This window comes from Rhinolophus hipposideros, assembly GCF_964194185.1.
Source record: "Rhinolophus hipposideros genome assembly, chromosome: 1".
Lineage (NCBI taxonomy): Eukaryota > Metazoa > Chordata > Mammalia > Chiroptera > Rhinolophidae > Rhinolophus > Rhinolophus hipposideros.
In genome coordinates, this window is record NC_138047.1 from 106,011,841 (window position 1) to 106,027,826 (window position 15,986).

Genomic DNA, 15,986 nt, shown 5'->3' on the forward strand with positions numbered 1-15,986 from the left:
GCTGCAAATTTAAAATACATGAAAAGCACAGCAAGAATTAGGAAATCTGGTGGGACAATCATATCTAAAATATTTATCTATAATTTTTAAAACTCGGTATGAAAATCAGGGCCAGGGCACTCATTTAGGACGACCCCCAACTCAGTGAAACATTCTCACTAAAACGAGTTACAAATGAATGAGTAGGCAGACAATAACCTTACCATCTGTATCTCTTCGGGGGATAGTTCATCTTCAACTCTGCCATCCCCCCAGGTTCCCAATTCTGGGTGTGCCTCGGCTGGAATCTTTTCTGTTGAAAGAAAATTTAATGAATCAATCAACAGAAGGCAAAACACTCATTTGAGGGCAGGCTGGCTGAGGATGCCGGCACGTGATCAACACGAAGCTCTCATAGCTTTGTCTGCATTTGACTATTTTATCTGTTGGCCAATACTCAGGGGTGGCAGCACAATTCTTCTACATGTGAAGACCAGCGTGTGCGTGTGCGTACATTTGTGTGTGCACATACGTGTGCGCATGTAGTGGGAGGGGACCTAGGCACACGCTCAGTACTGTAGTGATTTCAGCAGTGGTTGCAAACCAATGGACGCTCGTCAGGACCAGCCTTCATGTGTACTTTACCTCGGAACACACCCACATATACCCCCCCCCCCCGTTTTGTGAAGATTGTAAAATATATGGGTATTTTCATTGTAAAAACAAGTTATACGTGTGTAAACAATACAGAAAATACCGCTCTCTAATCCCATTCCTCTCCCGGAAGTAACCATGTTACTGCTGTACCTCACGGACTTCAGCCAAGCACCTTCACGAACATACGCACCCACCTGCCTCCCCTCACCCCACCCCAGATACGATACACAGTCTGTGTGGTTTGTTTTACTCAAGGATTTCAGGGGTAACAGTGTTCTAAAACTTGCTTTTTTGGCTTAACTAGCTCGGAGGTCACCCTGTGCTGGGTGGGCCCCACAGAGCACCTCACTGCATACTGTTCCATTGTAAGGACACACTATTCGTTATGTAGCCGAAACGCCCGATAAGCCTTCGGTTCTTTTGGCTTTTTACAGGCATGATGGGACGTTGTGCGTGGCCGTGCTGTGTTCATGTGGGGTGCTCTCACAGAGATATCTGGCTGGCGGTGTACGAACATTTTAATCTGGACAACTTTTTGGCCGTGGTCACATAACCATGTGTCGGCTTATCCATACGCATACCCATGGCACAGGCTCCTAGATAGGGCAGTGCCACCCAGGACTGTGTAGGTGGGCGCAGGGGAGTGGAGATGGCAATGTGGTCTCAGCTCCGAAAAGTGACTTTGGGTCGGGGTCTCAGGGTGCCTCTGGGCTTGTGGCGGGGGGGGGAGGGGTCAAGTACCCAAGGGCCAATGTGCTTTGTCTTTTCTTGTCTTTTGTCTTTCTCAGTAAATTTCCCATAGCTGATCTCAGCCGTTGGAGATGGGCAAAAGCTCAGAGCTTCTGTTCTGAGGCTGATAAGGGAAAAGAACACACTGATAACACCGATTAGGGGAAGGAGGTCAGGCAGACCGTGTGTACAGGGCATGGTTATTTGGGATACATTATCACAAAAACTCCATGACCTTGTCCCAAGTTTTTTAAAAAAATGGCTGTATGGCTGTTTATGCCAGAACTGTTTTCATATTTATAAAAGACATGTATCTATAATTTTTATATAATAAATATGCACACAAATAAAAGAAATATATAATTTATATATAAAGCCACATTTACAGAAGACAGGCTACAGCACCTTTAGGGATGCAGTTTCCCTTAGGACACTCTTCGGGTAAGCGCCTCTGCACTTTAGCTCCTCCCCCCTAGAGCCCTGTCTCCTACTGGACCCCACCAACGTCGAGGTCTGATAGAGGTGACCTGTCAAAGGCCCAGCAAACGCGTCGCAACAGGAAGTCGGGTGGGTGCAGGCCTCTCCCCTCACCCCCATGCACTCCTTAGCGATGCTGCAGGCCATGGCTCCCAACGGCTGCTCTCCCATGATTCCCAAACGTCTCCAGCCCTGAGGTCTGCCCCAAGCCCTAGGCTCACTCCAACAACTAACCCACTGTTTCCACCTGGATATCCAGCAGGCGCCTGAAACCTAACACAAGTAGACTAGCATTTCGGTTCCATTCACTGCCTGCTCAGCCCAGCCCTGTTGCCAGACCCCATCTTCCTTCCGCCATCCTCATCTCAGCCCACCCAGCTGTGCACGCCCCAAACCTGGAAGTCATCCTTGGTTGCCCTTGGTCCTGCACCTCTCACCACCTCCCTGGAGGCTGTGGCTATGGCTGGGCTTTGAGCATTTCCCTCCATCCCTCACTGTGTCCCTAATGACAGATGCGGTTGTCCTGGTCTGGACTGCTCACTGCGACATATGCCTGACAAGTCCACCTGCTTCCACTTTTCCTCACTCCCCTCCAACTCCACACAGCAGTCAGAGAACCAGACCTTGTCACTCTCAGCTTAAAAACTTCCAGGGTGGCCGGCCCGGTGGCTCAGGTAGTTAGAGCTCCGTGCTCCTAACTCCAAAGGTTGCCGGTTCAATTCCCACATGGGCCAGTGGGCTCTCAACCATAAAGTTGCCAGGTCAATTCCTTGAGTCCCGCAAGGGATGGTGGGCTGCGCCCCCTGCAACTAGCAACTGAACCTGGAGCTGAGCTGCGCCCTCCACAACTAAGACTGAAAGGACAACAACTTGAAGCTGAACGGCACCCTCCACAACTAAGATTGGAAGGACAACAACTTGACTTGGAGAAAAGTCCTGGAAAAACACACTTGTTCCCCAATAAAGTCCTGTTCCCCTTCCCCAACAAAATCTTTAAAAAATAAAAAAATAAAAAAAATAAACTATAAAAAACAAACACCTTCCAGGGGCTTTTCACTACACGCAGAATCAAAGCCAAGCCTTCACCACAGCCTATACAGCCCTGTAGGATCAGGCTCTCTGCCTGCACCTCCGGGCTCTTCGTACTCCACTCTCAGGCGCGCCTCCTCTTGTGTGTGCGTGGGCGCGCGTGTGCGTGGGCGCGCGTGTGCGTGCACGTGTCTGAGTATGCCAAGCTCACCTCTCCCTCCCAGGCCTTTGCACTGGCCGGTCCTTTGCCTGGACAGCTCTTACCTGTGTGACGGTTCTGACTTCCCCACGCCCTCGCCACACGTGTTGTTACCTGCCTTTTTCTTCCTGCCTACTGTAGTGGGTGGGCAGCAGTATCTCATCACAGTTTGCACTTGCATTTCCCTGATTTCTTATGAGTTGAGCACCTCTTCATGTGCTCACGGCCATCTGTGTATCTTTCTTGGGTATACTGAAATGCGAAGGTCTCCCAGCTCTCCGGCAGGCCGAATCTCTCCTAGCACCAGGCCCTGTCTTTCACAGCACACAGGCATTGCACACCCATTTATGTAACTATCCCACTAACACCTGTTTCCCCACCAGGCTGCAGGTAGTGAGTTTTCTACCCACTACCGTGTCCCCAGCACACAGTGTGGGCTCAGGCCCAGCAAAGGCAGACTGGCCAGTTCTCTCCCCAGACTTACCCTCAGCTGGGCCCCAAAATCCACACTGGCTTTTCCCCATGCTCATCAGCCCTAATGATATTTCTTGGATGGATGGATGGATGCGCTTTATACGGCACAGGTGAATTTACATATGCTATCTCGATGTCTTAGGAAAGGCAGAGCCCTATTACTTCACGGGTAATGTGGGGTTCTCCCTCCTTAGGGACCAGTGGAGAGAGGAGGTGTGCAGGGCCTCTGGGAGGCAGGCAGCCACCGGGGGGATGGGCTCAGGCTCAACAAAGACAGTCACCCACCTGCAATCCCAGTGCCCCCCCTTCTTGTTTGGCTCTGAACAGCTGTTTCCTTACACACAAAATGATTAGAGTAACAGCTCAGTAAGACTGCATCTGCTGACACCTCAGCATATGCCCAGCACGGTGAGGGGCTCACTAAATGTCGGCCTCCTTGCCCTTCCCCACCGAAGTGGTTTTCATCGATGGGAAGGGCCTCTGGCACCTTACAGGTTTACAAAACCAGGATGCGTTCTGAATTCCCTCCCTTGTAAAATGCAGGGACTAAATCAGATGGAGAGGCAGCACACACCCCCACGTTACCCAGCCTCTTGGACCCTTTCACAAGGCTCCTCTGAGAAAGAGGCCGTACGGGTGGCGGTGATGTCTGTGGAGACTAAGGACACCTGTGGGACTGAGAGCCACTGTCATGATGTCATGACACAGCACACCACCCGCTTGGCTTTGTGCATTTACGCACAGAGACCCTACCCTCACCCCCCACCTGTCTGAGATGCAGCAAACCAAGCACGCACAGCCTAAGCTGGGTGGCCACACCAGCCGGACACACAGGAAAGAGGTCCATGACAACATGCGTGTTCCTGATGTTTCCAGACTTGAGAGAGACCCTTGTTCACTAAGCGTCCACTGTATGTCAGGAGCTGTTGAAAGCCACGGGCCCTAGAGCATATACACAGGGAGCACACAGACCAGGACTGGCAGTGTCCTCTTAGCTCAACTGGCTGCTGGAGGCCACTGAGATCGCGCACTCCACCCCGAGGCGGGCTGTCAGCTCCACGCAGGGTCACTGCTGACAGCGCCCCGAGATCACTGGGGCAGCACCCCACCTTTCCTGAGGCCGACACGCAAGACTCCCTGAGCAGTGATCTCCAACATTTCCTCCTGATTCTAGGTCTCCTGTCCCCACCTCACTGGTGCACAGCGACGTCAGGCCCTTCTGGCTGGACCCTGCCGGTTGCCGGGTGACTGGGGGAGCGCTCCGACTCTGCTCCCCCTTCTTGCCCCCCAACCCTGCCTCAGCGGCAGTCATTAAGACCCAACTGTGACAGAAAAAAGGCTGCCACCTCTGTGTTTCCTTGCTTTGCGTGAGTACAAACACCATCAGATGTCTGGGACTGTGTGCCTTCCTTTTCTGCTTTGTTTTACCAACATGTCAGAGGAAGAGATGCAAGGCAAGATTTGGACTTGAACTCGTACCTGGACATTCTTCAGTGACGGGTTTTTCTTCAGAGTCTTTTGCAGGATCCTGCGAAACTTGCTCAGAAGACACAGATTCTCTTGACTTTGTATTTGCTTCTGGTTCCAGCTTAGATCTAAACACAAATAATTAGCAATCATATAACTTACTTAGGCAACAGGATTCCATCTGATGACAGAAGGGAGTCACCTGGGACCTCGCACGCTTGTTCTGGGCCCTCTACTGGGGGGCAGAGTTGCTGCCTCTGGGCCCCCTGACCATCCTGCCACACCTCTAGTGGGGCACTTGTTACAAGGTGCTGGTAGCACTGTCTGCAGGGCAGGGACTGCGCACCGCCCCACCCCCACAGTGCATGGGGGAGAGTGCGGTCAGCACGGGCTGAAGGAAAGGACACGGGGACCCGTCCCACACGCTGACACCACACCCAACACGTGGGCAGCGAAAGCTGACTGCTCTAAGTTCAACAACTCCAGGACGCTGCTTGTTTTATACCAGTGCAAGTGTTGCTAAATGAACACACACACACACACACACACATGCGCGTGTGTCCATTACATAACATATGTAAGTAGAATCTTAAAATAGTTTAAATATACAAGTCTTTAAACAACCCCTGGATGGAACCGACTTGTCTCAGGAACTCAGGCTTCTGCTCTGGGCATTGCCTCGGGGCTCCTCCCACTGCTGAATTCCGTTCCACCTGCAGGGCTAGGCTCAGTGTCACCTTCAGAGAGGCCTTCTCCCACTTTCCTATCAAAAAAATCCTCCTTCCGTTACTGTGCCCGCAGCACCTGTCTGCTTCCCCGCTGTCACCGCAGCCCGGACTGACCTTACTAGTTCATGCTTCCTGTCTGGCTTGCTCCACTGCAGTGCACACTGTCTACTGTGTAGCCCTAGATGCTAGATGTGTACCTGGCATGCAGTGTTTAATAAATACAAGTTAAATGAATGGAGGCTTTATAACTGTCAGTAAAAGGCTAGTAAGAGAGAAAAAATTTGGTTATAAAACAACAGGCCTTGTAATGGCTTAACAGGAATCCACATAGCGCTATGAAAATTATAGGCAGGGTGCTGAAACATCTACGTAAAGTCCACAGAAGTAGGCAGAGAGGCTATGAATAAAAAGAACAATGCAAATACATATGGGGGTGCTAATAATGCCAGCTGACAATTATTGACAGCTCATTATGTACCAGGCATTTTTCTAAGGACTTCATATGGATAAGTTTATTTAATGCCACCCATCCCTAGAAGGTATGCTTATAATGACAAAAAAAATGACCTAAATGTTCATCAGAAAGTACCTGGTTTACAGTGAGAAGATATAATGAAAGAGAAAATCCCATTTCCGGTAGCCAAAACAAAAGATAAAAAATTACCAATAAAAACTGCAGCAAACTTAACAAAACCAAAACCCTTATGTAAAAAACTAAAAGATGTTCTTAAAACATAAAAAAAAAAAAAAAAAATGCTTTAACTACTGTGTTTCCCTGAAAATAAGATCTAGCTGGATAATCAGCTCTAATGTGTCTTTTGGAGCAAAAATTAATATAAGACCTGGTCCTATTTTACTATAAGACCCAGTCTTATATAATATAACGTAACATAACATAATATAATACCGGGTGTTACATTAATTTTTGATCCAAGAGAGGCATTAGAGCTGATTGTCTGGCTAGGTCTTATTTTCAGGGAAACACAATAATTAGAAGATATATTATGTTCTTGGACAGAAAAATATCATAAAGATGTGAGTTCTCCCTAAGTTAATTTATAAATGTAATGTGACCCAATCCATAACAGACAAGTCAGTTATGAAATTCATGTGGAAACATGCAAGAAGGATCAGAAAAACTGTAAACAAATACCTCTAGTTAATGATTTGCATGCTGAAGTATTTCAGGGGAAGAAAACTGATGTCTGCAGGGCTAAATGAACATATAGGATAGATATGTGAAAGTAGGAAGGAACAGTAAAATGTAAATGCTCAAATTTAGGTGGCAGGTATATTCACTGTAAAATTAAACTGTGATGTATGTTTGAAAATGTTTATAACAAAATGTGGTAGGGGGTGGTGGAGAAGAAAAGTCGGGAAAACCCTTAAAAAGAAAGTGTGATATTAGGGTATGAAAAGATTGACAGACCAATGAAACAGAAAAGAAAATTCAGAAAGACTCAATCATATATAGATTTTAGTATATGATAAAAGTTTAGTAAGTGAGACCAGGATAGTTACATGGGAAAAGGATAAAAGTGCTTCCTTATGCTGTACACCAAGATAAACTTCAAATGCATCAGAGATACAGACATAAAAAATGAGTCACACACATGAAAAAAACATGGCTTCATCTGACATTCCCTCTTCCACCTCTTTGACAATGAGAAACCTGGCTTCCAGTAGCCTTCCAATAATACATCTATCACTCAAAAGTTGTTGCAAGACTAAATAAAACAGTAGAACAAAAAAAAGTACCAAGTAAAATGTAAGTACGTTACAAATTCGTACTACGACTAAGCCAGAGTGTAGAAATTATTGGGGGTGTCACAGGTAGGTGTCACTTAGGCAAGATCTTGAAAGAGGAGTAAGGTTCTGACAGGCACAGAGGACAGAAAGGATACTCTGCGCACGTGCTTTTCCTGGCATCCTGTCAGGTTGTGGTGAATTCACTGTGGCCACTCCACCACAGTGGTGGCAGCCAGGCTTCTCCCGTGTAAAGTTCCTCTTTCCCGCTTTGTAAAGAATCAGAACTGGGGCAGGGAGCGCTCTGACGCTTATCTATCAATTTCAAACTTCCCATTTATTCATTTATTTATTCCTATCTAGATGGACTCATGATGTCCTATTTTATTCAATAGGCTATCGTTTGCTACTACCATTTATTTCGTTGTTCAAATCGTCTCCAGTTTGGCCAGGAGAAGCCCCTGCAAAATGGGTTGTGTTCTTTTTGCATGTCCCCATCATTCTCTGAGCCCTTACTCATTTTCTGGTACAAAAAAAAATGTTCCAGGCTCATTTTACTTTCCGGGCCCCACAATCAGCCATTTCTCCACGGAGGCATGGTTCCTGGCAGCTGAAATTGCTGTCTAGAAGCCACGATCTGAGTGCTAAGTATGGTTATTGCTCTTGGGTGTCACTAGTTCCAGGCCCTCTCAGGAGACAGTGCTAGAAAACTCGTGTATTCATTTGTGTACCTATACAGACATACACATTTACAACCACATTTATTTCTGTCTATTTACGTAAACTGCAAACCATGCGTTCACACCAGTACCTGCCATTCCAGTCCAACACCACAGGGCTCATTCTGGCTTTTCCCCTCTCACTTTTCCAATAGTAAGAATCCTGGCTTCCGCTGTCTTGATATATGTACTTGTCTGATCAATCCCTGTGTATAGAACCAGCCCCCCACGCCTCCCCACAGGCATGTGCCCTCTCCCTGCTGGGGCTCCCACTGACTGCCCGTGCTGAGCCAGCCCTCCCAGCTCCAGCAACTCTGAGTTCTGCAGGGAAACCAGCCCCATCACTGCACACACCCCACTTACTCTGCCCCACACCAGGCGGCAAGACTTGTGTATGAATTGTTCATGAAGGGGAAGGGCTTAATTGACTTTTAAATACAAGGCTGCTTTAATGTCTGTCATCCTTTGTGTCCAAAATATGCTAATGTGTCAGTGTGCGATTTAAAATGAACAAAAGACTGCAATGCAGCAGACTTAGACAAAGTTGAGTGATTTTTTTTTTAAGTGATAAAAACAGATCTAATTATGCACAGAATGTCTACTTGAAATCCCTCAGGGAAAATTACAAATTATCTAGTTGAAGTCAATTTGAAAAAAGCCATTTTTTAAAAGTCATCAGAAAGATCAGTTTATGCCCCATGATTTATTTAAATAAGTGTCTCTCGCTGAGCATTTCATAACTGCCATCAGCACGGTTTGCACCTGGCCAACATGTGTTTCCAAATCCCTTATCTGAAAAATCTTGGGGTTCTGTTTAAAATTTTAGAAGAACAGAAGGACATAGAAAAGAGGAGAAAAACAGATTTGACAGCTTTGAAACAAGAAAATATATGGGAGAAATTCTTTGCAAACCTAACGAAAGCCCAATACAAATATTAGAGAAAAGTAATTCATATTCCAGGTTCAAGTGTAGTTCTTATCCTTCTTTTCTGCCCCCGATAAAGGCTCTAGGGGGAAGAAGATGTACTTGCCACATAATACCACAGTACTGTAACTTCAAAAGTGGCCTTTGGACTCAGGCATGCACGCGGGCACAGATGCTGCGTACCCCCACGGAGCAGGGCTGTCTCACGCTACCTTGATGAACCCATCTACACCATCTCCCATCACTCACTGCAGGGAGTCACTGGGTATGTACTACATAAAGGTGGCTTTCAGGCCAGGGCTACTCAAAGTCTGGGCCATGAACCAGACCGTGAACTGTGTGTTACTGGTCTGCTACGAGATATGCACCAAAATGAAAAGAGCACGCATTTAGAAACATTTACAGTAATGTGACATTTAATCAGTGGACCCATCTCTTGAACAGGGCACAGACCAGTCCAGGTGGGGCCAAACCACTGCGGTGGGTCACCTGCGGTACAAGCTGTGAACCTGCCTGCCCAGGGGCGTGCATGTCAGCCCAGGACGGATGCAAAGAATAAACAGCATCAAAAAAGGTCCCGCACCTCGGAGAGCCTCTCCTAAGCCCGGGGTCGGCACGCTTTTCCTGTAAAGGGCCAGATGGTAAGTAGCTCAGGCTTTCTGAGCCACATGTGACCTCTATCTCATAGGCTTCTTTCTCTCGTTTTTTTTTTTTTTTTTCATTTGTTTGTGTTTACAAACTTTTAAAAATATATAACCTGTGCTTAGCTGGAGCGCTACACAAAAGCAAGCACAGGGCTGCGGTGGCCCTCACGTCAGTGTGCTCACCCCTTTTGTAGACATGAGAAAGGCCCGTTGTGGGGAGTGAAAAAGACAAAGTCAAGGGAGGGGGAAATGGGGAGGGGTTGGCAAGAGGGTACAAACTACAGTAAAATGAACAAAATCTGAGGACCTCGTGTACACCATGCTATCTATAGTTGACAACACTGTATGATGTAACTGAAATGTGCTGAGTAGAACTTCAACGTTCTCACCGAAAGAAGATAAATCTGCGAGGTGATGGGTGTGTTAATTAACAGATGGGCAGGGATCCCTTCACTGTGTGTGTGTGTGTGTCAGTGTACATAGGTACATATATATATCAAATCACCACAATGTATACTTTAAATGTCTCACAATTTTATGTCAATTATACCTTAATGAAGCTGAAATTAAATTTAAAAAAAGATGAAGTCACTGCATGGACCTAGTATCACTTTTTCCTCCTCCTCCACCACCGCCACCACCACCCTCAGTCACTGGCAAAATTCACTGAGCTTTTATATGTACGGCAGACTGAGTTACGGGCTGTGGGTCCAACGAGGTAAAAGACAAGATTCTGCCTTCACCAAGCCTCCAGTCTAGTTGGGAAAAGAGGACCGGATCATAAATAATAAGAGTGGATTCTTGAAGGACCAAGTAAGTACGGTGAGAGTATATGTTGCACGAGTACCAATGTTTTTTGTTTTTGTTTTTTTATTTTTTAAGAAAAATAGAACATGGCAAAATTTTGACCTTCTGTCCTTACTTGTAGGAGTAATAAATAACTCAGGGTCACATACCTGGCCATGGGATTAGGCAGTACTTTCTAAAGTGGGTTTGCCAGGTGCCTCAGGAAGGAAAAGCTTCACTATCGGCAGAGCGCCCTCTTAGATGTAGTCGGGCCCAGTGGCCACGTTAAGGTCTCAGAGAGCTCTACACCAAGTGCTTCTTACCTTGCTGGACCATGGGAACAGCTTTTAGACTAGCATTTATGTAGGTCACCAGGCTTTCCTCAGAATACCTTAGGGAATTCTCACATTATCCTTTAGAACTGACAGTAAGATGCACTAAGATTCTGGCAGTTCACTTCAACTACACTGACCAATCCAGAAGGTGCTGTCAAGTTGTCTAGTCTTCCTGTCTGTTATTTCATGACCTACCCAACATTAGAAGAAACCACTATCTTTCAGACTAATATGTTTTATCCTTTTCAAGTCTCCCTTGAGACAGAGAAAGTAGTCCAAAGTTTCCATTCTTAAGGCCATCACAGTAATAAAGTGATATGTTCAAATGATGGGCTGAAAACCAGCAACCTTCAAAGCACAGCTGGCCCTGGGTAGAAACGGGATCAGATGCCCCACCACTTGGTAAGAGAAACAGCTGCCTGGAGAGAAAGGCCTTATATTTTAAGTGTGGACTTCTGTACAGTTTATTATGCCTCCACAAAGAAAATCCTCTGAACTAGCAGAAAAGAATCTCAGAGGTTCATTCTGATTTCCAGAGTGTCACCTTAAACCTCTTCTCCAAGGAAAAGAAAGCCAATGATACACAAGCTGATTACTTACTGGAAAGGGGAAATGTTTCCGATTTAATCAGTTGGTTTTTAATTAGAGCATGTACTCAGGAGGGCATCTTATGGTTATTTCAACTTAAATCATAACCACATATCAGTATTTTACGGCGGTCAGAAAGTAAAGGGTGTATTTTAAACCCTTTGGGATGACAAGGCCTCCTGTGCCAGTGTGGTGTCCAGTAGTGGCCCATAGCTTTTCCAACTGAGAAGCTCTCACTATGTAGAACCAAGGAGCCAGAAAACAGGGACTGGGCCCCATTCCTTCCTTCACTCAAGAACTGTTAATTCAGCACCTCGTCTGTGGCAGACTCTGATCAAGGCATTGGGATCAAAGAACTAAAAGTCACAGTGGTCCCTGCCTTCGAAGGACTCGCAGTCTTGTAGCAGGAGAAACAGAGAGGAGACCCCCCCCCCAAAATAATTACCAGTGTCCCTCATGTCCAACTTAAGGCAACTAGCAGCAGGTGCCATTGTCAACCATAGCACAGTGCCAGGGGGTGGGGGAATGAGTCACATTTAACAATGGCACTAAACTTCTAAGGAGACAGGATGGGGAAAAGGCAGGAAGACTTCGTGCTTAATAAGCAAACCATTTTCACCCCATTGGAAGAAGAGCCCTTCAGTATGATAGATGAGTGTGATACCACCATTCTATGAAAATAAATACCAGCACAGAATACCTTTTTCCCTATTCTGTGAAAAGACTTAAACAATTTGACAGTTCCTTAACTAACAAATATCTTTTTCTTTCCCCAAGAACAAAACAAACACGATAGTAGCAACAATGCCATAAAACATGAGCACTAGGGGTTCTCAAATCTATTTTATAAGAAAGGTTTTTAGCCATAACCATCACCAACCAAAACAAAATAATAACAAAAATAAAGAACCAATCCAACTTGACAACGAACAAACTCCACTTACAGTCAAACTACCTTCAGGAAATGTGTCGTTCCTTCCTTCAACAGTCCTAAGGAGTGGCTTCTGGGGCCTTGACAGGCACTGGGCTCAGAGGGGCTGAGGTGCTGGCACAGCAGCTCTCTGAGTGTGAAGAGGTACCCTGACCATGACAGTGCGGAGGGAGCCGACAGAGAAGGCACCCACTACCACGGCCCACAGGCGCCGAGATCTTTACAGAGCAGTCACATCTTAATGGGGCCTGGGAGGATGGGCAGGAGTTTGTTTGCCAGACGGATGGGGGGAGGGGCAGAGAACAGGGGGGAGGGCATTCAGGACAGACAGATCAGCAAGAATTACGGCGCAAGGCCCTTCCAGAACAAGGCCTCTTCAGAACACACAGTAGTCGACTGTGGCCAGAGCATGATTCCAAGGGACCAACTGGGAAACAGAGGCTGCCGTCCAGTCAACAGGGGCCCTGAACGCTGTGCTGTGAAGTTTAGCCTTTGTAGGACGTGGAAACACAGTGATAAATTACAGGTGTGTTTTGGCAGATACATTCCACAGCCAGGTGAGGAAGGAACTAGAAGAGAAGGGGGACTACATTGTGGAGGGTCACTTTCTTATTTCCCTCAAGGTCTTTTGCTCAGAGTAACTGGCACAGGGCAGCTGCGTGGCAGGAGGCTGGGCTCCTTCACTGTCTAAATGAGAACAATTCCCATCAGACTGATCTTAATTTGTCAAAACCTCTGCCAAGGACCCGGGATGGAGGCGGCAGCAGCAAAAGCCTCTTCTTACTCTACATGGGGTGCTCGTTAAATCTGGAGTGTCAGGGATAAGGAAGCAGAGATCGGCATCTCTCCCTTGGTGGGTGACCCCCAGTGCCCTCACCACCTCCGCCGTGAATCACACATCGTCAGTCGCCTTCCTCCTCCTCCAGGACTGGCCTCAGACACTCTGCCTGCTCTCTTCTCTGCCTCTCTGATCACTTCCCCACATCCTGTTCTTGCAACATCCAACGCAAAGCCCCTTGTTTTGACAAATCTGCCCCGGTTACTGGCTCACCCCTTACAACCTGTCCTGATTAAGCTGGCTCATTTTTCGTGTTTATTTGGCAAGCCATCCGACTGAACTCCATGAGGATGGAGATCCCGTCTCTCCTGCTTCTCTCTGCCTATGCCCTCAGGGCCTTGTGTCACAGTTTTGTGGACAGATAACTTGACTCATCTACTTACCATTTTCCACAAGTGCTTCTATTTGTTGGCATTTGTGGTTTTAAACGTTTCACAAGTGCGCAGAAGAGTTAACACAGCAGGCCCGAGACTGCGCTCCTTAGAAAGGCTGGTTTGCAAGCTGGGCCCTGGGCTGGGGTCTGGGAACTTGGAGATGGTTCCCAGCGACTGACTGATAAGAGGAGCTCACTGTGCAAATGACGGGGCTTGTGCTAAACCTGCCTGCCTTCTGGGGTCTGCAGTTTTGGTATGTGCAGCTGCGTATGTGCCCAGCCCCCAGGAAAATGCCTGGGCAGTGAGTCTCTAATGAGCTTCCCTGGTGGGCATTTCACACAAGAGGGCACAAGCGCCATCCTGTGTGACTCTGGAGAGGACGCTGGACGTGTGCTCCTGGCTTCCTCAGCTCCCGCCCGTGCGCCTCTTCCCTCTGCTGCTGGCCTCGCCCCTTTCCACCTGCATAAGTCACAGCCATGAGCAGGGCTGTGTGCTGAGTCCTGAGAATCCTCCTGGCAAATCACTGAAGCTGAGGGGGGTGTTAGGGCCCCAACACAGCAAGAATTCAGAAAAGTTGTCCCCGATAGTATGCACTGTTATCTTCTAAGAGAACACCCCAAAATGATCTAAGAGAACACCCCGTAATCTTTCTCAACTCGTAAGTGACCAAGATTTGGAGCCTGGACCCACACTCTGTTTGTGTAGGATCCAATCTCAGGCTGGCTGAGCAGCTGTGAGGACAGCAGCTCGGAGGGCCCTGTCCCTGTGCTCTGAGGCTGGCATGCAGCCCAGTGGGGAGGGCAGATGCAGGGACGCCAGGTGCCAGGGGAAATACGCAAGTCTGGTGCTGCTGCGTCCTGGCTGTGTGGCTTTGGTCCTCACCTGCAAGGGGGGCTCAGAACTGTACCTGCAGTAAGTGGGGGCTGGGTGCTGCAGTGGGGCGCCTGCTCAGAGCACCTGGCATCGAGTGAGGGGTGTCAGGAGGGGGGTATACACCGCAGGAGCCCTGAGGGGGACCTCACAGGGAGCACTGCTGGCTGTGTTCCAGCTCTCCCCTCAGGAAAACACTTTCAGAGACAGCAGGGAGGGACGTGGGGCTCAGAGGCCCAGGTACAGTGGCTAACACTGTGCCAGCCTCACAGGGTTCAGACCTCAGCTCTGCTTCTGCCTGGAGCTGGGACCTTGGGTGAGCCACGTAACGTCCTGAGCCACAACCTCCACGTCTGTAAAACGCGGGTGACACCAGACCTGCTGCATGGGGCTGCGCTGACCTAATGAAGTCGCCAGCACGTGGTAAGTGCTGAGTAAACACTATTTCAGCGCTTTGTGGAGAAATTCCAGGACAGTACACTGCAGGGCCTCAGAGCTCCTCATTAGTAGTAGTAGTACTGCTATTATTACTATTATTATTATATTACTAACGGTGATTAAGGAACCCCAACAGACACAGTACTTACAATCTTTTCTTATCCACCACTCGTTTAACTCGGATGGCTCTTTGTTCTGAGTAAAGCTTACACACTCCTGTTGCAGGGAAAATACCAGAAGACAGACCATTTAAAACCGCTTCTCAGGCAAAAGCATCATTCAATATAAGGAGACACTACGGTCTGCGGCTGGCACCACCACACGGGTAGTGCCACCTCCGACCTTCAGGCTGACATGCAATACTTTTTAGGTAATCTTCAGTGAAATCCAGAACAGCGGCCCTGTGCTCCTTCACTTGCTGCGACTGCACGTCCTTGCAGGCTGCAAAGGAAAGGACAGCAGTCAGGCCTCCACGTCACTCACGCTCAGGGACGGGCCGTCAGCTTCCTCACGGCAAGTGCTTTACTGAAAGTGCTTCGTGACATGCAGCCCTAACACCCATCTGTGGCACGAGACACTACACTTTTAAAGCATACGATGCATTAGGCTTTCCAAGCCTGAGATTAAGGCTGCAGAAAAACTTCCGTTACGTAGTTTACGGCGTGTCTGATAGCACGGAGAGAGCGTGAGCAGTGCCGTCTGCTTCTGGGGTGCTGCCTGTCAGCAGTAACAGCATCCGGTGCTCCAGCTGACTCTCAAGTAACATGTGTAAGTCACTCAAGCCACACACGCCCCCTGCCTGAGCGGGTGGAATGCTCCCTCCTCTCCCTTCAGCCGTCCACGTTCCGGGCCCTTAGACACCGGGTGAACCTTCCTTCTCCGGGAAACCTTCCTCAAGGATGCCTTTCTTCTGCAAACTGTCACATCTTCTAAAAGTCTGGGCCATTTATTTTGGTAGACAGCTGCCATTTATGGAGAGGCTGAGTGCCTACTGTGTGCAGGCACCTGCTATCACATTATATCCATTACTGCTAATAATCCAAACAATCCTAA

At 47.9% G+C, this 15,986-nt stretch overlaps 1 protein-coding gene across 2 annotated transcripts in view; it reads right to left on the minus strand.

The window, feature by feature from the left end:
• STX18 (syntaxin 18) overlaps positions 1-15,986 on the minus strand; it is a 107,155-nt gene that overhangs the window by 13,720 nt on the left and 77,449 nt on the right. For both annotated transcript variants that reach the window (XM_081058288.1, XM_081058289.1), the window contains exons 4-7: positions 15,297-15,374; positions 15,083-15,149; positions 5,024-5,139; positions 204-292 (exon numbers count right to left, since the gene is read on the minus strand). In XM_081058288.1, the coding sequence (XP_080914414.1) occupies positions 204-292; positions 5,024-5,139; positions 15,083-15,149; positions 15,297-15,374 (350 nt within the window). The remainder of the gene's footprint in view (positions 1-203; positions 293-5,023; positions 5,140-15,082; positions 15,150-15,296; positions 15,375-15,986) is intronic.